This window comes from Mus pahari, chromosome 17 (assembly GCF_900095145.1).
Source record: "Mus pahari chromosome 17, PAHARI_EIJ_v1.1, whole genome shotgun sequence".
NCBI classification, from domain to species: domain Eukaryota; kingdom Metazoa; phylum Chordata; class Mammalia; order Rodentia; family Muridae; genus Mus; species Mus pahari.
This window is the reverse complement of record NC_034606.1, coordinates 54,457,199-54,480,175: the sequence shown is the minus strand read 5'-3', so window position 1 is coordinate 54,480,175 and position 22,977 is coordinate 54,457,199. Positions and strand designations below refer to the sequence as shown.

Below are 22,977 nucleotides of genomic sequence, written 5' to 3'. Positions count from 1 at the left end.
ATTTCTGTTTCTACCTCATTAACTGTAATCCCACTACTGTCAGGAGTCATAATGTAAATATCTGATGTGCTGATAGAAGACACCTATGAAAGGATTATTTGACACCCCCAAAGGAGTTGTGACCCACAGGTTGAGAACTGCTGCTTTAGGGTATTATAACCAATCTTTCAGAAATAAAATACAACATGGCATTGTGAATAATCCCTTGCCACCAAATTAGATAAACCAGGTAGGTAGGAATTCTTTTTAACATCCACAGATTACCAAAACTGACGCAAGAAGAAACAGAAAAGTCGACACAGACCTGAAACAGGCAACGAGGCTGAGAAATCGCAATCTCCCTACCGACGACAGGAAAGTGATACCAGATGGCACTACTACAGACACTTAGGAACCCACACCCATCCTTCTCAGATGCTTCCAAAGAGTCGGGAGAGAAGAAAACAATTCCCAGCTGATTCTGTCTTACTGATACCCAAGCTACATAACAGCATTCCAAGGACAAAGCTAAAGACTTCAGCAACCAACGTAGTGCATCAGTGGAACAGAGAGAAAAACCAGCGTCACTAGGTAGGCTGACGCAAAAAAAAAAAAAAAAAAAAAAAAAGCATCTGCTATCATCCCACATCCTTCGGTGATAAAACATCAGGACACTATTAACAGAAAGAAACGTACTCGATATGTTAAGGGGTCTTTATAACCCACAGCTAACATCACATCAATGGGGAAAGGCTAAATGTTCTTTCCTAACATAAGGAGCAGCGCCAGGATGCCTGCTCTCTCCTTACCACTGCTCGACATAGAGAAATTCAAGCTAGAGCATTTCATTTAGGCAGCAAAACCAAATAAGGCTGGGCATGACGGCAATGCTTTTAATCACAGCGCTCAGGAGTCTGAGGCCAACCAAGGCTTCATAATGAGACCCCACCCCAAAGAAAGAAAAGAAGGAAGGAAGGAAGGAAGGAAGGAAGGAAGGAAGGAAGGAAGGAAGGAAGGAAGGAAGGAAGGAAAGGAAGGGAGGGGGGATAAAAGACAGTAAATGTATCCAAATTAGAAAAAAGAAGTAAACGCATTTCTGCTTGCAGACAGAATGATCCTATATAGAGAGAATCCCAGTAATCCACCAAGAAAGCCACTAAAGCTAATAAGCAAATACAGCAAAGGTGTTCCAAGACCTCTGAACAAAAGGCAGCTTGTTTCTATACACCAGCAATGAATAACCGACGAAAGAAGAAAACTTTCTCCGACAAATACCGCCAACCAACTAAAGAGCGGCATGAAAACTGACTATGAACTCACAGAACATGCAGAAATTAAGTTACAATTGATCAGTGACCTAAATATAAAAAGCTGAACTCACGAAACTTAAAAGAAAACTCAGTGACTGATGGGGGGGGAGAAAAAATGTTATTTGAATGCCATTAATGTGGTGACTCTCAAACTTTAAATTCCACCTGAACAAACCAACAACTTTTATAAACCGTGAACTGAAACAAGAAATTAGACCAGTTAGAAAACACCCAGGAACTTCTAACCGATTGAAACTGTATTTCTTGGCTTGCCTCTACAAATTGTTTCTCCCTTCTCCTCCTGGCAGAGTGATACTGCCCCCCATTCATGAGTTACAGAATGTGATAAAATGTAAATATGTTTCTTTGATCAGACCTAGTAGAAGAGCCCCTTCTTGGAGCCAGTAAGAACCTTCTTGTGCATTTTGTGTGTGATTCTCTTGGTTTATTTGACAGTGTTTTGACTCACTGTGGCTCCTGAAGTTGAAATAAAAACTATCATGGGTCCTGTAGGGAGCCTTTGGGTATCTAGCTGGGTTTTAATGAAAAGATCTCAGTAGGAAATTTCCAGGAAGATGGGAAATAATACATTATTTCAGCCCAGCACCTGGGACTCTCTCAGGAACTGCTGTTTTCTAGAGAAAGGGTAAATCTTAACAAGAAAAATTACCAGCTTGGAAGCCACAATGGGCAATGGGCAGTGTGTGTGTGTGTGTGTGTGTGTGTATCTGTCTGTCTCACTTCATACCTCAAAGGGCAGGTTTTGTGTGTATGTGTATCTGTCTGTCTCACTTCATACCACTATAGGCAGTTAGTGTGTGTGTGTGTGTGTGTGCGCGCGCGCACACGTGCAAGTCTCACTTCATAGCCCAGGTTTCCTTTAGACTCTTATCTCTCTACCTCTACATCCAGAATTACAGCATATCTCAAAATCAAGCTTTTCAGTCTGCTCTTTAACCACTGTTAGACTGATCAAATTCTTGAGCTCAAAAATAAATAGAGGTATTCCCGTCTAAGTAAAAATACTTTTAGCCCTTCTCATAGGTTCCAACCTGAGCTCATGTGTAATCTCACCATGTTGGTAGAACCTGGGCGTGTCACCCTAAGGATCACAGCCATGGCCACAAGCCCCCATGGGGTCCACACACGGGCTACCTATAAATTAGGAAAGGCTAGCCATCTATGGAAAGCCATTCCTAGTATGTTTCCCACCCATGCTACTGGTCAGCCAGACTTAAGGACAAAAGAAAAATGGCTGATGTCAGAGTGCATTAGGTAATTTGGGGGCTTGGGGTTTGTTGGGAGGAGGGGTTGTTTGTTTGTTGGTTTTGGATTTTTTGTTCGTTTTTTTGGGTTGGTTTGGGTTTTGGTGTGGGTTGTTTGTTTGTTTGTTTGAATGGCTGTTGAGACAGAGTCTCCCTGTGTAGCCCTGGCAGGCTAGGAACTCACGAAGATCTGCCTGCCTCTACCTCTTGAGTGCTGGAGTTAAAGCCCTGGAGTGCCCACCATGCCTGACTCCAGATTTGTTTTAAACCCTAAACAAACTTTGGAACAATTCCAGAAAGGCCCCTGTCATAGTAAGAGATGCTAAATTAATTAAGCTTGTTTGATGTATTAAATTGTTTGAAAACATTGTCACATATGTAATACTAAACCTCCTTTTGGGGGTGGAGGTGGGGGGGGGGAGGGTAAGGACAGGAAATTCCTATATAGCCCAGGTTGGCCCCAAATTTGTTACTATCCTGCCTTGGCCTCCACAGTACTAGGAACTTAGGCATACACCCTCCAGGTACCAAATTTTAAACTGTATTTTCACATACTTTCCTGACTCAAACATTCTAAAATTGTACAGAATTCCTAGAAGTTTGGCCTGTCTTGGTATCATCTTTATAGTCGTTAAGTCTGGCTGTGATGAAATCTTGTAAGCTGTAAGAAGTAGCCCAGTGGCTTGTCGACCGGCCTTATCACCAGATTTCAGCCACGGCTGATTTCCATTTTGGTGAGTATACAGTTATTCTTCTCAGTCTTTTCCAAAGGTGTGTGCAACAAGCTGCAGCCAAAAAAATTATCGCTCCTTCAAAGACAGTGTTGCACTTAGACAAGTGCTGTGGAATACAGGTTTCCAGCAACTTTACGACCATACCATTAGTTTGAACATGAATTTTCAGAACTGTATTGAAGAAGTGAAAGCCGGGGACGGTGGCGCGTGTTCACAAGTAGTTCCGAGGCTGAGTCCAGAGGACTTGGTGAACCCAGGAGTCCAGGGCCAGCCTGGGCAATACAGAAACACTGAGAAGAGGTAGGGGGCAGGAAGAAGAGAGAAGGGTAAATGAAAAGCGAATGAGAGCGAGGGAAGGAGAGAAGAGAGAAGAGAAAGAAAAGAGGAGAGAAAAAGAGAAGATGAAGAGGTGGAAGGAGAAATATCCGGTGGTTTGGAGATAACCAAGTCCAAGCAAAACAAGACTTGGGACAAGGGCCTGGCATAATGGCTCACACCTGCAGTCCTGGCACTTGAAGCTGAGGTAAGAGGATCACCATAAATACAAGCCCAGCCTGGAGGAAGAGGGGAGATGCAGGCCTTTTAGGATGTAGAATAAGACTCTGTCTCAAAATAATAAACAAGCAGAAAAAGAAGTAATAACACAGACTGGAAAACAGATGAGCTGTCTCAGTGTGTCTGAGTCCATTTAGTTTCAGTGTACGGTTTGGGTTTTTTGTTTTCAACTTTTTTGTGTTTGGTTGGTTGCTTTGGTTTGGTTCGGTTCGATCTGCGTAGCCCTGGCTGTCCTGGAACAGCTCTGTAGACCAGGCTAACCTTGTACTCCCAGAGATCTAACGGCCTCTGCCTCCTGAGTGCTGGGATTAAAGGCGTGCGCCAACCACTGCCCGGCTCAACTATTTTAATAACATTTTTTTTTCAAGAAAAAAAAGATGAGGTGAGTGATTGTATGTGTATTTGAGTTTTTCTCATTTTAATGTTCTAGATTTAAGGAAATATGCTTCCCTTGTCCTTTAGACTCTCTGTGGCCTATTGGTTACTTTTTGAAAATTAAAACTGAAATATTTACTCCTCCCCGCCCCCTCCGATCCTTCAGCACTGGAAAAGCTGATCGTGGATATTTTTATTACGTGGTAATATAATTGTCTGCACAAATTCAGTAGGAAACTTCTGTTCTTTAATAAGAGTACAATTGGAAAAACCGATTCCACCACCGAGGCTTCGGTTAGAATGTGATTTGAGAAGCTGCATAGGATGACAACCTGCAAGAGCTGTCCCAAGCCTTGTTGTGAGTAAAACCTCACTTCCTGCCAGGTTTACTCCAGAAACTTGAAGGTATTTGAAAGACCTAAAAAAAAAAAACCAATGACTGCAGAGAAAGTTGGAGGTTTGTCTTGAGTTTATTTCTGAACCTTGTTTAAAAGTCCAAACTGAGGCTCCTTATCAAGCATTTCAGCAAAACAAACTTAAGAAGAGTCTATGTCAGCCGGGCGGTGGTGGCGCACACATTTAATCCCAGTACTTGGGAGGCAGAGGCAGGTGGATTTCTGAGTTTGAGGCCAGCCTGGTCTACAAAGTGAGTTCCAGGACAGCCAGGACTGTACAGAGAAACCCTGTCTCAAAATACCAAAAGAGCCTATGTCATTAACTATTCCCTTACTAAATGGGTAGTTGTGTTGTTATTGCTATTGCTGGGAGATAGTGTCATATAGCCCAGGCTGGCCTCAAATTCACTTTCATGAGGATGACTTTGAACTTCTGATTCTCTGTCTCCACTTCCAGAGGGCTGGGATTATAGGTGTGCTCTACTGTGACTGCCTTATTCAGTCTTGGTGATACAACCCAGAGCTCTGCACAGCTGGGCCCCTACCTACCAATTTAACTATGCTCTAAGCCTTTTCTACTAAATTTGTATAAATAGGCTAAGGTTCAAGAGAATGATGTGGCTACAGAGAAGAAAATTATGCTTCAGAGAAAAACTACAGTACACTGTTCTGAGACTATGGGCCTGCTAACTGTTTTGGAATGCTATTACTACTATTTATTACCTATAGACCTAACTGGATAGTGATTTTCCATTTCCCTCCATTTGAATTTTTCCCCCCACATTTCCAACTTAGAATCACTAAGAACAGGACCTGCTCTGTTCCTGAAACTCCGAAGCTGGAGAGAGACCCATTGATGCAATTCCAGAGGATAACCCTACTCCCCGAGTGCTGGCCACCAGGGGAGGCCAGTCATCTCCGTGGTGCCAGAAATACGGGCACTCAAGATTCGAGCCAGGAAACATGCTTTGAGCTCAACTCCAGAAATCTTGGCTAACTCCCTTCTGGACTCCAACTGATTTTGTTTTTTCTAACAATTTGCCTCTGCTAGGTTTTTATCCTATAGAAATATTATCCTGAGCCAGACATGGTGGCACACACCTTTAATCTCAGCACTTGAAAGCAGAGGCAGGCGGGTCTCTGTAAACTGGAGGCCAGGTTAGTCTACATAGTGCACAGTGAGTTTCAGGATGTACAGAGAGACCCTGTCTCAAAAAAACAAAAGTGTGTGTGTGTGTGTGTGTGTGTGTGTGTGTGTGTGTGTGTGTGTGTGTGTTTTGGTTGGTCGAATCTTCAGCTAAGGACATACTCTATTCCTGGGCATCTGCCTAATGTTCGTCTCATTCTTCAGCGGTCTACATTCTTGCTAGGGTCTCAAAAGTGTCTCCAAGGCCATCCACAGTGTGCTCACACCAGAAATGAGATTTAATAATAATAAAAAAAAAAACTAAAAAAAAAAAAACTTCAACATCTTAACAGTATGACTGGAGTCAAAGACATCTTACCCATGACACATGGTTCCAATTAAGCTCCAAGTTCTGGTCAAAGTGGATAACTTGTTCTAAGTGCCAGGCATAGGGTGGAACATGTCTTTAAACCCAGCACTTGGGTCTCCCTGTGAGTTTGAGGCCAGCCTGGTCTATGTAGTGAATTCCTGGCCAGCCACAGTGAGACCCTGCCTCAAAAGCTAATAATAAATTTTACAAAACCATCTAATTGCAATGCCATTAGTAAGAGTGGCTCTGGCCACTCTAAATTCCTACTGAACAAGCCAGGGCAACAGTGAACCATCATCTGAAACCAGAGGCCACACCCATCAGACCACCAACTAACAAAAAAAAAAAAAAATGTTTTTCTTTTCTTGTCTCTACAAATATATGACCTTTTGCTCCTCCATAGAGTACGACCTCCACTTATGAACTGCAGAATACTCAAAATTCCTTGTGGCTCAATGGTTTAGAGCACTAGCTACTCCTCTAGAAGACCCAGGTTCAATTCTCAGCACCCACATTGCAGCTCACAACTGTAACTCCAGTTACAGGGGATCCATCAGACCAAACATGCCTGTGATGCACACATATGTGCATGCAGACAAAATACACATACATATAAAGTAAAATAAATATTTGAAAAAATAACTTAAGAATGCTTATGTTTTTCATTCAGCAATGGGTTCTTCGCCACATCAAAAGCATGAGCAATTAAAAAACAAAAACAAACAGGTTTTTGTGTCTGCGAAGACAAGTGCCTGTGGTCCTTACTACTCGAGAGACTGAGGCAGGAAGATCACCTGAGACCAGAAGTCAAAATGAATCTGGGCAAGAAACAAAGCAGTCTACGGAGCTGTTTCCTGCAGTCCCTATTCTCAGAAGCTAAGGTAGAAAAACTGTCAAGCCCCAGCCTGGGCTACATACCAAGTTTAACACCAGCCTGGGCTATATAGTGAAACCCTATCTCAAAAAAACAAAAAACAAAAAACAAAACATATATACAATACATTTTTAAATTTGTTACATATATATATATATATATATATATATATATATATATGCACATGCATGCTCCGTGGCCCACATGTGAAAGTCCTTCCACCATGTGGGTTTCCCAGGGATTGATCTAGTTGCCAGGCTTGGCAGCAAGCTCCTTTAACCACTAAGTCATCTTGCTGGCCCTCTATTCTTTGTATATTCAAAATAAATAAAGAATTCTTTTTTTTTTTTTTTTTTTTTTTTTTTTTTTTTTTTTTTTTGGTTTTTCGAGACAGGGTTTCTCTGTATAGCCCTGGCTGACCTGGAACTCACTCTGTAGACCAGGCTGGCCTCGAACTCAGAAATCCGCCTGCCTCTGCCTCCCGAGTGCTGGGATTAAAGGCATGCGCCACCACGCCCGGCCCAAATAAAGAATTCTTATAATCCAACAATAAGTAAAATGTTTTTTAAGTTAGAAAAGTCCTCCACTTTTCTCCAAAGACACACAAATGAACAACAGACTCTTGTAAATAAGCTTAATATCACTGGTCATTAGGAGGCCACAAACCACAATGAAATATTGCACCATAACCAACAGAATAACTACAATTTAAAAGAAAAAAAAAAGCACCAGACAGGCTTCAGGAAGAATGTAAAGAAGTTAAAAAGTTAAAAACAGCCGGGCGTGGTGGCGCACGCCTTTAATCCCAGTACTTGGGAGGCAGAGGCAGGTGGATTTCTTAGTTTGAGGCCAGCCTGGTCTACAAAGTGAGTTCCAGGACAGCCAGAGCTATACAGAGAAACCCTGTCTCGAAAAACAAAACAAAACAAAACAAAAAAAAAAAAAGATAGAAAACTCACACACGGCTGATAGAAATTTGGTGGGAAACAGTTTGGAAGTTCCTCAAAAATCTAAGAAATGTCATGTCACCTAGTAATTCCTCTCCTCAGGATAAACCCAGAAGAAGTGTAAACAAGTATTCATATGAATACACATACAAACATGTTTGTGATGGTGATAGCAATATTCATATATTAACAAATAGGAACCAGCTAGAGAGATGGCCCAGCTGTTCAAAGGGTATGCCGCTCAGCCGAGCGGTGGTGTCCCACTCAGGAGACAAAGGTAGGCGGATCTCTGAGTTTGAGGCCAGCTTGGTTTACAGAGCTAGTTCTAGGACAGCCAGGACTGCACAGAGAAACCCTGTCTCAAAGAAAACAAAAGGGGCCTGGAAAGATGGCTCAAAGGTTAAGAACACTGATGGCTCTTCTAGAAGTCCTGAGTTCAATTCTCAGCACCCACATGGTGGCTCACAACCGATGCCCTCTTCTGGGCTGTCTGAGGACAGCCACAGTGTACTCATATAAATAAAATAAAAATTAAAAAGAGTGGATGATCCTCGTGTAACGGGACATAGGTTTGGTTGCCAGTACCCAATTGGGTGGCTCACAACCAGTTGTATCTCTAGTTCCAGGAAATCAGATACCCTCTTCTGGCCCCCAAGGGAATATGTCTTATGCATGTGATGCACATACAGACAAGCAGGCTTGTGCATGTGAGAACACACACACAAAATATGTTTTAACATAGAAACAATCTGTATATCCACCCACAGATAAATGGATAAGCCAAATACCATGCATAAGACAGTAGAATGTTTTTACCCTTAAGGTAGAATAAAGTGACATGACCTTACAAGGCAGACGAAGCTCAAAAAGACAAAGAGTAAAAGAAGCCACCAGGCAGTGGTGGCACACGCCTTTAATCCCAGCACTTGGGAGGCAGAAGCAGGCGGATTTCTGAGTTCAAGGCCAGCCTGGTCTATAGAATGAGTTCCAGGACAGCCAGGGCTACACAGAGAAACCCTGTCTCGGGGTGGGAGGGAGAAAGAAAGAAGAAAAAAAGCCAAACACAGTAGTATCATAGTCTCATTAATATGAAACAACAATAACAGCTAAATGCAAAGAGAAATTATGTTCTCAGCTGACAGGTCTAGCAGAAGAGGGTAACACAGAATAATTACATAACATATCTGAGATATTCTTTGGAGCAATGAAAATATTTGGGGATCAACAAAACTGGCATACAAGGTTGTAAATGTGAGAGATGCCCTGGATTGCCAGTAAGAGTCATCAGTTTTAGGTAAGGAACATTTCACTTCACTTAAAAACTAAAACTACGCTATGGGCCTGCATCACTACCTGCTAGCTTTGTCTATAAAAAGTAGAGGCAGGACCAGCAGAATAAGCTTCACTTTGAGCTGATGACCAGTGTAGAAACTCGGGTTCCATCCAGGCCCAGACTCAGAACCTACCCTGAACAAGCTGTCCAGGTGACATCACCACACGAGGCGCGTTTCCCAAGGCACTGACCAAAAATGAGATAGACTGTGCATGAGAACATATAAGCACAGAGTATTTTCGTGTGTACAGGTGCTTGACTGGAGGAGGATAGCCCAGCGACAGAGGCAGGAAGCAGAGGAAGCCACTGGCAGGACAGAGTCCTGCCCAAGGTCTGTTGGTCCCTAAAGAGAAGTAATCCTGCCAAGACACAGGACATGTCCCGTCTCCCTGTGTGAGCCTCTGCCCAAAGACCAGAGTGAGACCTAGGAACTCACAACTGTCACTTAAGAAATGTCCTTGGAGTGAATATGTGCAGATGGCAGTGGGCAGATGTGCAGATGACAGACCCGAGTCCCCACGTCTAAGGATGGGTTTTGTCACGAACCCTCTGGAAATTTGGTTTCCTTCTCTGCAAAGAGGCCCAATAATCAACTTCACAAAAGGATATTGGGAAGATAAACTGAAATAAGAAAGTTCAAAGTAAATGGTTCTACACATTGTCAACTGGTTATATACTGCCTAGGTTTTTGTTTTTGACAACTTTATACAAGCCAGGGTCATCTAGGAAGAAGAAACTTCAGGTGAGAAAACACCCCCATCAGACTGACCTATAGGCAAGTTGGGGCGATAACGGGGGTGATTATGATGATGATGATGACTGACAATTGATTTATTGATTGATTGATTGATGTGGAAGAGCCCAGCCCACTATGGGTGGTGCCACCCCTGGGCAGGTAGTTCAGGACTATATAAGAAAGCAGGCTGAGCAAGCCATGAGGAGCAAGCCAGGAAGCAGCATCCCTCCATGGCCTCTGCCTCAGCTTCTGCCTCCAGGTTCCTGCCTTCGGTTCCTACCCTGCCTCCCCTTCATGATGGGCTGTAAGCTGAAACAAACCCTTTTCTTCCCAAGTTGCTTTCTGATCAAGGTGATTTTACCACCACAACAGAAACCTAACAAGGATGAGGCTGTAACATCAAAACTGTGATGGTGTAAAGCAATGGGAGCAACAGATGCCTACATCAGGACCAGACGACACACATGCCCACTCTACTCAGTGATGATGTGCCCAAACCCAACTGAGCCAGCACACTTGGATAAAATGGACGGTGAGCTCCAGCTGGTGACCCCCAGAATCCTAGGATCGGGGGTAGAGAAATATTTCTACCCCTCATGCTTGAGACCATACAAGCTCCTCATCACCTTGAAGACCCAGTTACAAACAGGCTACCAAGGTGAACGAAAACGTGATGACTCTAAGACACTCTATTTCACCTATGCCGTGGTGAAGTGCTGCAGCTGTTAACAGTTCTCTCATGATTAGACAGTCAGGTGAAACAAGACTCCCAAGTACCCACAAGCAGGGTGGTCCCCGAAAACACTGTCTCTAAGACTTTCACCCCCAATCAAGCTGCACCCCTCTCTTGCCCCTATATCGACCCAAAAACTATGCCCCGCTCTTTCTGCATGAACCTGGACCCAGCTTTGTACCATGGATCGGGAAGTCACTCAGCTCTCTTGGGGAAGCCACCCACGCTCAGTACAGCCATCATTATGGCCCCACCTCGCAAGGCTCAAGGGGCTCGTAACCAAGCCTTATTAGCAGAGAGCGGCTCAAGGAAGAGCCCTAAACATGAAACTGACCTTAATCTTAACCCCATCCAAAAATGAACCTCCAGGCTAGACTGACAGAGAACGGAGGAATGTTCTAAGCTTGATGCCAGCCCCAGCCTTTTGCTGCACAATGTCACTGAAAGCAAAAAAAAAAAAAAAAAAAAATGGGGACACTTCAAGTAATTCTCACAGAAGAAAGGGAAGCCTGGGGCTTTGTGTTCCAGAAAGAGTCCCAGGCAGAAAAGCCTACCAGAACATTAAGAGATCCCTATGGCTAGAGAGCTTGCTGAACCTAGACAGCAACCCTTTCTTTACTGGAGGAGGGGCCCACAGTACCCTGCCTCCAGAAGCACTCACAATCAATCTCTCTCACAATCTCTCTCACAATCTCTCTCACAATCTCTCTCTCTCTCTCTCTCTCTCTCTCTCTCTCTCTCTCTCTCTCTCTCTCTCTCTTGTCTGTCACACACACAGACACAGAAACACACATTCCCCACCTCACATATACGCATATACACAGAAACATAGGCTGACCCTTCTGCCTCCCTGTCTTGGAGCTAAAGCTATACTTGAATCTTTTGGCTGTCCTGCTAGGACTTCCCCATATGCCAAGTCTGTTTTAAGCACTGCCTCCTGGGAGCTCAAACCTGCTGGCCAAGTCGCCAGCCACAAGCCTATCCCCACATCAGTCTTCATCCTCACCCCTGCCTGATTTTTTTTTTTTTTTTTCTCTTTGGGTATGTTCATGAGATCTGGTCACATAGAAAGCCATAGGAAGCTAAACCAGTCGTGTTCCAGGCTGGAGTGAGATCTACCACCCCATGGTCCCAGAGGAACCTTCCTAGCGCCTAATGGGAAGCACAAGCCCTGACCTAACTGCTGGGCCCAAGGCTGTTCCAGCCTAGAGCCCAGACCTGCTCCAGGCCCTGACCGAGAATTCTGTTCAGTCCACACAGGTCCTTTTTCATCTCATTCTCTGTGTCAGCAGAGATCACTTGGTGACAACGGCCTTGACATGTTGGGGTCCTGTTACACCACCACTGCCTATGACAAGCACAGCACATCGAGGAAGGAGCTGAGTGGGGCAGAACTCACCAACATCCGAGTCTTTGTGGGTCTTGATTACCTCCGCAAGCTCAAAGTTCCCTGCAATAATGGCCACCTGGGAGAGAGAGGGGAAGACCCAGAGGTCAAGGAGGGAGGCTCAGCAGCCCAGATTAGACCCCACCCCAGCTGCTCCCACTGGGATCCTCCTAAAGCCACTCTCAAGTCACAGCAGCATTGCCTACTGGGACATCACTTCTTAAAGACAAGAGAGACAAGGATGCCAGTAACTAGGGTTGGCCCACTACTGTTATCCGCCTAAGTCCTGGGGTGCTTCTGGGACACGAACAGATCTGCTCACACTGGTAGAATGTTTAATCTGTCCCTATATGCAGCCACATTTCCTATCTCAGTCACAGCCCTCATTCTTCCAGAGGCCCCCAAATCTGGACAGCTAATAGGCCCGGATGCATCTACTTCTGGGTGTGCTCAAACCTTCATCCCCTGCCTCGCACTCCCAGACACAGCCATAGCAGCTTGCCTTTCTGACATCCTCAGGGGGCCTCTGCTCCAACTAAGAATAATAGACACTCCCTTCCCTGCTGCTTTCAAGGTTCATGAATCCCCACGACACCTTCAACTCCTGCAAAACTCCAGGCCATAGAGATGATCACTACCTGGTTAGCCAGTGCCAACCAACCTGGCAGACAAACCGCTCAGAACTATAACCTGGGTCAAGTTAGGTGTAGTAGAGACCACACCCATCTCAGCCTTGTTCCCCGAACCCTTGCCTGTTTCTTGGGAGTCAGGCCCACCACACCTGTCTTTCTGCCCTCTCCAGTTGGCTCTTTCCCGGAGTTCTGGAGTCATGGGATGTTTTTCCATGGCAGGAGGAACCACCACACCAAGCCCTCCCTCAAATTCTGGGTACCACACTAGCCCACTCACACAACACCATCTTCCTTGGCAGTCCTGAGACTGAGTGAGCATTCCCTTTTTGCCCTCTGAAGAAGAGTCAAGGTTCAAAGTCAAGTGGCAATAGGGATTCATAAGCAACCCCACTCACACACACCCCTGCCCTACCCTGGCTCATCCTGTACCTGAAAGGCTGTCTGGCTGTTGTAATTGCGGACGTCCTTGTTGGCACCACGGAAAAGCAGGACGCGCGCGCAGCTCTCCTGTTGGGAGGCAGCAACAATCACACCGAGCAGCGGAAAGGGAGGGCTAAGCCATGGCGGGACACACACATGGTGTACAGGGGGCAAGAATCACTCACACATACAAACTCGTCGGTGCATACCTAAGCTAGGTAGAATTATGTTGCCACATTATGTGCGTGTTCAGAGAACATGTGTTTTAAGTGGACCACCCAGTAACCAGACCAGGCACAGAACCTACACATGGAGTGTCACACAAGCTGGGATGTACCGTTACCTAGGTGCAGGCACATCCAATCCACACACAGAGTCACACTTTACCACGTACAGAAAACGTAAGCGAGCCCACAGAGGGGTAAAACTCAAGGCGTACCTGGTTGTAGAGGGCACAGATGTGCAGGGCTGTGTTCCCCGAGGCATTCTGAGCACCCATGTTGGCCCCATAGAACAACAGGTGCTCCAGGTGCTGCACGTGTCCAAAGCGACAGGCCTGAGGAGAAGAGAAGCGTGAAGCATCCCAGGCGGAGGTCGGGGTCACCTGCATACAGCCTGGACCCCAGCCTAGGTCCCCTGCTCACCTGATGGATCTCTTGCCAACCATTCTCATCAGTGATCCCCAGCTGTGCGTGATCATGGAGAAGCAGCTCACAGCAGAGGGCATCCCCGCCCCCTAGGGCACTATGGTACAGGGGCGTCAGGCCGCGGCTGTCCTTGTAGTCGGGCGAAGCCCCCAGGTCCAGCAGGGTCTGAGGGTAAGGCACCTCAGAATCCATGCCCATCCCAGCATTCTGCATTGAGTCCCTCCAAACCAGGGTCCTGCCCTCACTGACCGTCAGAGCCCCTGCGTTCCGCTGGCGGGTAGCACAGTGGACGGCCGTCAGCCCATCTCGGGTCCGGAAGTCCAGATGAGCACCGCCGTTGCGAAGAACCTTCAGGAGGTCGGTGGCGTTGTCCAACTGCGCCGCCAGGCTCAGAGGGCATTCTGGGATTGGACATAAATGAAGGTTAGGATCCTAGCCGGTCAAAAATACAGCCCCTCCCTGTTCTTCTCCTCACCTCCTGAGTCAGGGTCATGGAAATTGGGGTCCAGCCCCTTGTCCAGCAGGCGGGCCACCTTGTCTGTGCTGTGTAGCTGGACATAGTCCATGAACTTCTTCAGGTTTGCCTAGAACGTGAGCCATCCCAGTCAGCTGGGTGCCAAAGGCAGGATCATCCTAGCATCACCCCCCTTCCTCCAGCAGGCTCCAGACCACCCATAAGGCATATGCTGTCCCTATCCCCACTATGTCTAACCTGTCACCCATCTTGCTCATCCCCCCAACCCCATATTCTTACCTCAAGTCTCATTCCAGCTTGGCTGGACCCATGTACTTTCTTTTTTGTTTGTTTGGTTGGTTGGTTTTTTGTTTGTTTGTCTGTTTTGTTTTGTTTTTCGAGACAGGGTTTCTCTGTGTAGCCCTGGCTGTCCTAGAACTCACTTTGTAGACCAGGCTGGCCTCGAACTCAGAAATCCACCTGCCTCTGCCTCCCGAGTCCTGGGATTAAAGGCGTGCACCACCACGCCCGGCTTCCATGTACTTTCAAATTCCTTCCATGCAGACCCTCAGCAGTGTCAGCCTGAGCCTGGCCACTCTCACGGCAGCCTGGTCGCGCCGGTCACAGACCAACTGAGTCCCTTCCCTCAGCCTAAAAGAACTGAGGCTGTCCTGACAGGTGTCAAATCCTAACAACTCCAGTCCCGTGCCTCCGCCCCATCTTACCAGCTCCTCCTACATCCCATGGTAGACCCTTGACACACCTATGACATGACTTTGCCTTCCAGTCCTTCACCCAGCAAAGCTTCACTGGCCTTGTCTGGTGGCACAGATGCCAGCCACACAGGGCAAGGGGTCCTAGTCCAGGCATCCACAAGCAGTATATACCATAGATAGAAAAGGGTGCCTCGTGGACCAGCATCATGGGCCAGGGGGCTCAAACCCTAGAAGAAGCTATGCAAATCCTCTAGGGAAACCTCAGCTAGCCCCAAGGTAATAGAGAGAGCTAGGGACAGCTGGACCCCAGGTAAGCCAGGGGACAGGGCTGCAGTTAGAAGTTCAGGTCCATCCTAAAACCAAATGACTTCCTGAAAAGCAAGTGGCTCTCATGTCTTATGGACGCCTGAGAAGAGAGCTGGAGAACCCAGGGTGGTGGGGTCACAGGAGGGCCGGTGGAGGGAGAGACAGAGACCTCTCTGACATGGTCTCCGCCCAGCATAGAGCCGTGGCCACTGACTGTCACCCGTCCTGGGGCAGCAGAAAAGTCTTTCACGTAAGCCTAAGGATCTAGGACCACAGATGGGGTCACAAAGACCTTACCCTAAACTCTAGAGCCCATCAAGGAAGTATCACGTGAACAAATTCCCATTGGTCCACAGAGCTAGGGGGATTTGGAAAGGGGCTACGACACCCACCTTTCCCCCTGGACACCCAGAGGAGGGGTTTAGTACCCCCCCCTCAAAAAACAGAAAAAGCAAATAGAGACAGGCCTTACAGGGAGTCGATCCCAGAAGCAAAGACACTGTACAGGTAAGTGTACCCCAGGCCACAGGGCCTACCTACTCAGACAGATCTGAGCCAGCCTCACCTGGAAGTCACAGCAGGTGACACAACCCCTCTGCCTCACCTGTAAAATGTGTAGCAAATCCCTCCCGGAAGAGAATGCATGAGACACCTAATTGTGTCTTCCTTATACTAGAGAACCTCTTGCTCTCTCAGAGCCAACACCCTGGATGCTTAGTGGTTTCCCTGCCCTGCCCCCCCCCCAGCCCCCAAGCTTCTATCAAGGCTCTCACCCCTACACCAGCCAATATCTGATTAAAGCTGCAGCCTATCACTGGACCCGCCATGGGCATGGAACCTGTGCCCACCCAGCATGCCCAGCTCCCACTCAGGTCTTGAAATCCACTTCAGGGAGAACAGGCTGGGTCAAGCCAGCATGGGGACAGTCAGTAGCCATGGGGAGTCCCCTCCAGGGACTGCCCCCTTACCTTTGTGTGCAACTTCGCAAACTGCTTGTCATCTATGAGGTTCTGGGCATAAACTCTCCGCTTGTATCGGAACTGCTCAGATAAAGGGAAAGGTGGGGAGAAGACAACCCCACAGGGCCATGTGAGCAAGAGATGGCCACCACCTCAGGCTGCTCCGCCTCCTTCCCGCCCACAGTGTCACTCCCGCACAGCCATGCAAGCCCCAGACACACGTACAGAGTGGACAGACATGAAGTGACAGCGACTGACCACCTACTACCCAGAAACGATGGGCAATCCAGAGAAGTACTTGGCCAACTCATGGCCTGGCAGGCCTACAGCCCAAGTCGGCTTCATTTCCACCGCTGGGATCTGGAAAGCTCTACTGCTCTCCCAAGATCTGAAACTAAGCTTCTCTTCCTAGACACCTGACTCCAAGTAGAAATAACCCAATTCCTGGTGCTACTACCCATGAGGGTCAGACCAACTTTGACCTTGGTATACACACACACACACACACACACACACACACACACTCGACTCGACCTTCCTATTGAGACTATAGAATGGCACTCAATCACCTTTATATGTCACAAATGGTGTTAATATTTTGGGCTAACCTCAGAAGACTTGGCAGTGAGAGGCGAAAGGCAAAGGTGCACACAAGTTCACACCACATGACCCCTAACGCACTCACTCTTTCTCACGCTTCTCTCTCCAGTGCTCAAACCGCTCGCACCACACACGCCCCGAGTGCGTGTGCCCGCATGCATGTGCTCATTGTGTGCTGTCCAGATTGCTCGCTGCAAGCGCTCTACACACGGCGCGCGCACACTGTTCTCCATGCTTAAGCTGCAGCACACCACTTACCACACAGGCAGCTCGCACTTCACCCTGCCCACTGCACTCGGGATGTACCCACCTCGGTCTCTCAGCACACTGCTCAGGCTGCACACAACCCACACCCACCCCCCCGCGCCTGTCGCCAACTCCTCCCGGCCTGCCCTTCCACTGCTCCAGCCACGGAGCTCAAAGATCACACCCTGAGCGCTCCATTGCACCCCCACCCCGGTCGGCCCAGCACCTCCAGATAGGGCAGGGGCGTGTCCAGGTTAGGCGGGTAGTCCTGTAGGAGCCGCTCTTCATCCAGGAACTTGCCGGCGCGACCCCGGGAAGGAGGCTGGAATAGCCCGTAGTTGAGCGCGTCCTGAAGGCTATGATTGAGGGCGCAGAGCACACGCTGCTTGGCGGCCCACACGGGCGCGGTTGGGTCCAGACGCAGGCACTTCTGCAGCGGAGCGAGTCGTGAGCCCGGACCTGCGGGCGCAGGGCACCGCGCCCCGGGCCCCGCTTTGGAGGGCTACTTGGGGAGCGAGAGCAGGGACCCCGCGCCACCGCGCAGAGGCCGAGGCCCCGCCCCGGGGCTGGGCTTCCAGGGCCCCGCCCCGGCGATGGGGAGGGTCCCGCGGAGGCGGCGGGGGAGGGGCGAGTGGCCACGGCCGGGGGTCCTGGCGCAGGGCGCGCCCGGCGGGGGTCACCGCTAGCGGGCCACACAGGGGTACGGCAAGATCGCGAAGGCTCACCGTTTGTTGCAGGTCCGGGATGCCGACGCGCACGACCACGGCGCTGGCCCCGGGGCCGTCCATCCCGGTGCTAGCGCCCGGGCCCGGACTGTTCCCGGCGGAGAGAGGAGCGCACGGGGACTCCGCGCGGCGCCCTGGCCCCCCCTGACCCCCCGCCGGAGCCCCGCTGACCGCGCTACGCGGGAGGGGGCCGGGGGGGGCCGGGGCCGGGGCCAGCGCGGGGGACAGCGGCTCCGGGGGCTCCGCAGGCGCAGCGGCGGCGGCGACGGCGGCACGGTTTAGCTGCATCGGCCCCGGCTTCGAGCGGCGCCTGCCTTCCCCGGGGGCGGGGGCGGCGGGGGGAGGGGGCCCGAGCCCGGAGCGGAGCGGAGGCGGGGAGGGGGCCGCGCCGGAGGCGGGGATGGGAAGCCCGGGGCCGGGAAACTGGGGTCCCCCGCGGGGTCGGGGCGGCGTGGGCGTGTGGTGCAGAGGGCGGGGGCCGGGGGCCCGCGCCGAGGAGGGGGGTTGGCTGTCGAGGGGGAGTGGCTGACACAGCGGGGGGATGGCACGCCGCGCTTCCGCTGCAGGCGAGCGTCGCAGACCACCGTACTGGGGTGACGGAGGGTTCTGAAGCTGGGTGGGGGACGCGTCGGGGCAAGAGGACCCACAGGCCGACTGAAAGGGAGAGACAAGCAGGAAAATTGGTGTCCCGGGGTGGAAATCTCCCCAGCCTGCAGACCCCACTCCAGACCCCAAGGAGGTGATGGGGTCACCTGAGCACGGTGCTGGGTGGGAGTCGGAGGGAAGCAGACCCCAGGCGTGAGCAGGGCGGAGCTGCAGTCCACGGGAGCGCCCCCCAAACCAACCCTTCTAACCGCGCCCAGGGTGTTCCTCTCGGCCCCCACCGCAACCGAGTTTAGGGAGTCTGTCCGGACTCTGTGGCCTCCCGCACCTTGGGTAGCTCAACCCTGCAGCTGGTCGCCCCCTCCCCGTCACCTTAGCGACAGCAGGCTGGGGGCGCGACCTACGAGGAAAGGCTTAGGGGAGGGGGCGCCACTAGTCTCCACCTGCGACGGGGAACTGAATTTTAGTTTCACACGTTGTCGTGGCAACGCGGGAGGGGGTGACGAGTAGGCGGGGAGGGGAGCGCTGCGAGTGAACCAACTCAGGCGCCGCCCGCGTGGCGTGCCAGCCTTAGCCCGGCGCTGCCTCGGAAGTGCCCAACGCACGGGGGCCCAGCTCCCAAGGCCCAGAAAGGTGTAGCCCCTGAATGGATGAATTGACTCAGTAGGGTCTACTGCCTTCCACTGCACTCTACCGCATACCTAGACTTACACCTCACCCCCTAAAGGCCCCAGAGAGCCACTCATCGGTGGCGGCACAAACTGGACAGCTTTTGCGGAGCAGCCTGGCCGGGAACTCTGCCAGTGGCAGAAAACATCCCCTCAGCCACAGCCTCTCCTACCCTCTCCGTGAGCAACCCTGGATCGCCCACAAAACTGGCTATTCCTGCGCATCCCAGGAATAACCCTGGACTACCCTGGTCCTATACACGATAGAGCCTCCCCAGATCCCACCCCCTGACCACCTGGGTCACCTCAGAAATGCCCTCACCCCACACAGAACAGTGTTTGGCTTAGACTGCCCCCCCAGAACAGCCCGCACTCCCCCCACGGATCCACCACCTTCCCAAAATGTTTCATGACTCCATATAGGGCTCTCTGACCAATCGCAACCACACAGCATTGTCCTCCATGGACCACCTGGCTCATTCCCACATCACTACCCCTTGAGGAAGAGCCTTCTCCCTAAAGAACCTCCCTTTAAAAACCCGCTTACCTGGCAGAGCTGAGTCTCCAGCGCTTCTGTGCGACTGTTCCCTGCTACCCTCAAGCCTGGGTGGACCCCTCCGTGCTTGGGGAAGTGAAGCCCCAGTAGGCTCTGACCTCCAAGCCCCTCCCAAGGTGTGCCCGAGTGGTGCAACTTAGGGTACCCTAGGGGTTAGGGCAGGATGTCAGAGGAGCAGGAGAGGAGAGTCTCCCTTATCTCCAGGAAGCACCTGGGGAAGCTCGGGGCTGGGTTTCCTGTGTTCCAACCCAGAGAGGAAATTCTGCTTCCTGACCCTGGAGTCTCTAACATCTTCCTCCCTTGCCTCTTTCCTCTCCGCCTTGACCCCTGCCCCAACTCCCTCTGGCTAAACCCAATCCCTCCCATCAAAATCTCCACCCATCTTTTATTTCCAGCCTCCCTTTCCCCTAAAGCTAGCTGCCTGCTGGTGGAAAATGATGGCTAGAGTTCACCAGTGATGAGACAGGAATGGAGGAATCCTATGTCCTCAATCAGGCAGCTGGCCAGCCTTGGGCACTCTGTAAACATGTCCTTGACCTGAATGGACCCAGAGCCCTGGGTCTTACCCTTTCAGGCTCACTATCCCAAACTGGACCTCATGGGAGCCCCTAAGCCTCCCCCTGACAACTCCCTTGCTGAGTGAATCTAATTATGTTTGGTCTTTGTTGCCAAGCTTTTGGGGGAAAAGTATCACTTTTTTTTTTTTTTTTAAAACCAGCTGCCTGCAGACTGACCCCATCTCTGGCCTCAACTACCCTTCACACTCCCAGGGTGACATCGAGCCTGTGGCCTGCACAATGCCTGGCCTGCGGGCTTAGTGAATCTCACAGTACCCCAGCCTGCTCCCTGCTGAACAGCAACAGTAACAATGCCCAGAAACACTTACACATGGGTGTTTTCCCAATGGGTTCCTGGAGAGCAGATTAATGGGTTAGAGGTGTTTTAGTGATTATTTTGTTGAGGATAACTTCAGGTTCCTCCTTACCTCTCCCAAGCCTCTTGAGCAGCCCCAGCTGTCCTCCCTCAGGCCCATCAGACCCCATCTCCCAGGGAAGGTGACACGACACTGCCTTGGCCCTATCTTCAAACACCAGGGCCAAAATTCTGGAAAGATCTTATTTTGGCTATCCACACACTTCTTCCCCACCTCCTGGTGCACTTTTGGTTACACAGCTTCAAAAGACTTGGAGGATGGAGAAAGATTTGTGACTGGTGCATTCAGAACAGTGCGGGGCATGTGGATGGGATTAAGAGCAAATACACAATGGCCTGGCCCGAGCCAGTTCTCAGCCCTCTACTCCTGCAGCTGCCTTCTGGGCCACTGCCAAGGGTCCACTACTTAAGCCTCCCCTGGAGACACCCAAATCTCCAGTGACAGTCTCCATGCTCAGCATGTCCACACCCTAAGTTTACTCTGGCCTGTGATTCATACTTCCATCGGTACCCACTGGCCCTCTGGTTGACCTTGCTTGGCCCTGTAGGCTCCTCTGTTTGCTCCATAATTTGCCTCTCTCCCACATCCATGGGTATCCCTTCCCGCCTTCCATCCATCATTCCTGCAAGCATCCTTCTCCCTCCTGTTCCTCAGCTCACCCAGGCCATCTCCAAGATGCCTTTCCTCTCCCAGGCTGCATCTCTCCCTTTGTGAACCCACCTCACCCCGTGCTTCTTTGCTGATGGCTCTCTTCTGTGCCGATTTGGTTTCTCTTTTTGTAAGGCTGCCATTGTCTTTCAAGGCACTGTGATGCCTTTTTGTGGTTGCTTAGTATCTGTCTTTCCCTGCCAGAAGGTGGGCCCCCTGTAGAGATGGGTCTTATTAGCCTCTCCGGTTCTGCTGTGTCCAAGCCCTGGTACACAGTGCAGCTCAGCTTGTTGGCTGTCTAAGTAAGCCGGAGATTAAACCATCCTCTAGAAGATTACACCGAACTTCACTTCGGCTCCAACCCCCTCGCTGTGGAGTAGGTGAAATTCTGAGTGCTAAATTGATTGACTATAAAGCTGTCTAGATCCCCACTGTGTCTGTGTGTGTGTGTGCATGTGTGTATTTATTACTCCTGATTATGTTGTATCTAAAGGTATATTCATAGTCCATCTCATTTTGAGTCTGATTTTTCTCTAGGAATAAGAATCTCTTAAGATTCAGCTTTTTGCTCTTTGATGTTTGAGCGAGAATCTTGCGATGTATCCCAGGCCTCCTCAAACTCACGGCCATCAGTCCGTCAGCCTCCATCACTCCGTCAGCCTCCGAGCTTGTTGGGTTTGCTCGGCTCTTTTTTTTTTTTTATGCTATTTTGTTTTTCTCTACATTGCTTTTTAGTTTTGGCTAAACTCACTGAGCTAGATAGTTATCTGATTCATTTCCTGTGTTACTTATTTTTCTTTTCTAAGCTCTTCACAAACATTCAGCATGGGTAATCTCCACTCATCGTTTGAGTTATACTTGTTGATATGTAATATTTTTATTTCATTTTTTAGTTTTCTGTTATATATTTTTGGTCAGGGGTTACAAGAATATGCTTATTTACATTTTCAAATGAAGACTATATGTTTGTGGACAAGCTATTAATGATTTCTACCTGCATTATGACCCAGGAATGATGGTCTGGACAATACTGGTATTTGTGCAGTTTGTGAAGATCTTCCTTGTATCTTGAAGCTGAAGGAGGAAAATCTAGGACATTCTAGGACAGGCTGGACTACATAATGAAATTACATCTCAAAAAAACAAAAACAAAAACAAAAACAAAAACAAGCAAGCCAGGCCTGGTGGTGCACAGGTGGATCTCTGAGTTCAAGACTAGCCTGGTCTACAAAGTGAGTTCCAGGACAGCCAGGGCTACACAGACCATCCTTGTCTCCAAAAACAAAAACAGAGCAAGCAAACAAAGGGTGAAAAGATGGCTCGGTGATTACGAGGATCTACAGGACCCAGTCTAGTTCCCAACACCAACAGGATGGCTCACAAGGATTTGTAACTCCAGTTCCAGTGGCTCGGATGCCCCCTTCTGGCCTCAGGAAGCATTGCATGTATTCAATGCAAATACATAAAGTTCAAGCACAAAACTCCTACTCATAAAATCGTTTGAAATCTTTTTTTAAAGGTTTAATATATGTAATACATGTTTTTAAGCATTAAAAATGAAAACCAGTGTGAGCATTTGTATCTATATATCTATTATCAATATATCTATATATGTGTGTATATATATATTTATGTGTGTATAATGATCATTTCTTTTTTTTAATTATTTTTTTAAATATTTATTTATTTATTGTATGTAAGTACACTGTAGCTGTCTTCAGACACTCCAGAAGAGGGAGTCAGA

The 22,977-nt window shown here is 49.2% G+C and overlaps 1 protein-coding gene across 3 annotated transcripts in view; it reads right to left on the bottom strand.

Annotated features, from left to right (window-relative positions):
* The window catches only part of Shank3 (SH3 and multiple ankyrin repeat domains 3), a 59,700-nt gene extending 41,708 nt beyond the window's left edge, over positions 1-17,992 (bottom strand). For 2 of the 3 annotated variants that reach the window (XM_021217050.2, XM_029531118.1), the window contains exons 1-9: positions 17,825-17,992; positions 17,326-17,529; positions 16,263-16,334; positions 14,294-14,402; positions 14,068-14,219; positions 13,816-13,983; positions 13,611-13,727; positions 13,181-13,258; positions 12,132-12,198 (exon numbers count right to left, since the gene is read on the bottom strand). In XM_021217050.2, the coding sequence (XP_021072709.1) occupies positions 12,132-12,198; positions 13,181-13,258; positions 13,611-13,727; positions 13,816-13,983; positions 14,068-14,219; positions 14,294-14,402; positions 16,263-16,334; positions 17,326-17,529; positions 17,825-17,887 (1,030 nt within the window). In that variant the 5' untranslated portion in view covers positions 17,888-17,992. The remainder of the gene's footprint in view (positions 1-12,131; positions 12,199-13,180; positions 13,259-13,610; positions 13,728-13,815; positions 13,984-14,067; positions 14,220-14,293; positions 14,403-16,262; positions 16,335-17,325; positions 17,530-17,824) is intronic. The other variant, XM_029531116.1, reaches the window with a different exon arrangement.
* Positions 17,993-22,977: the final 4,985 nt, after the last annotated feature.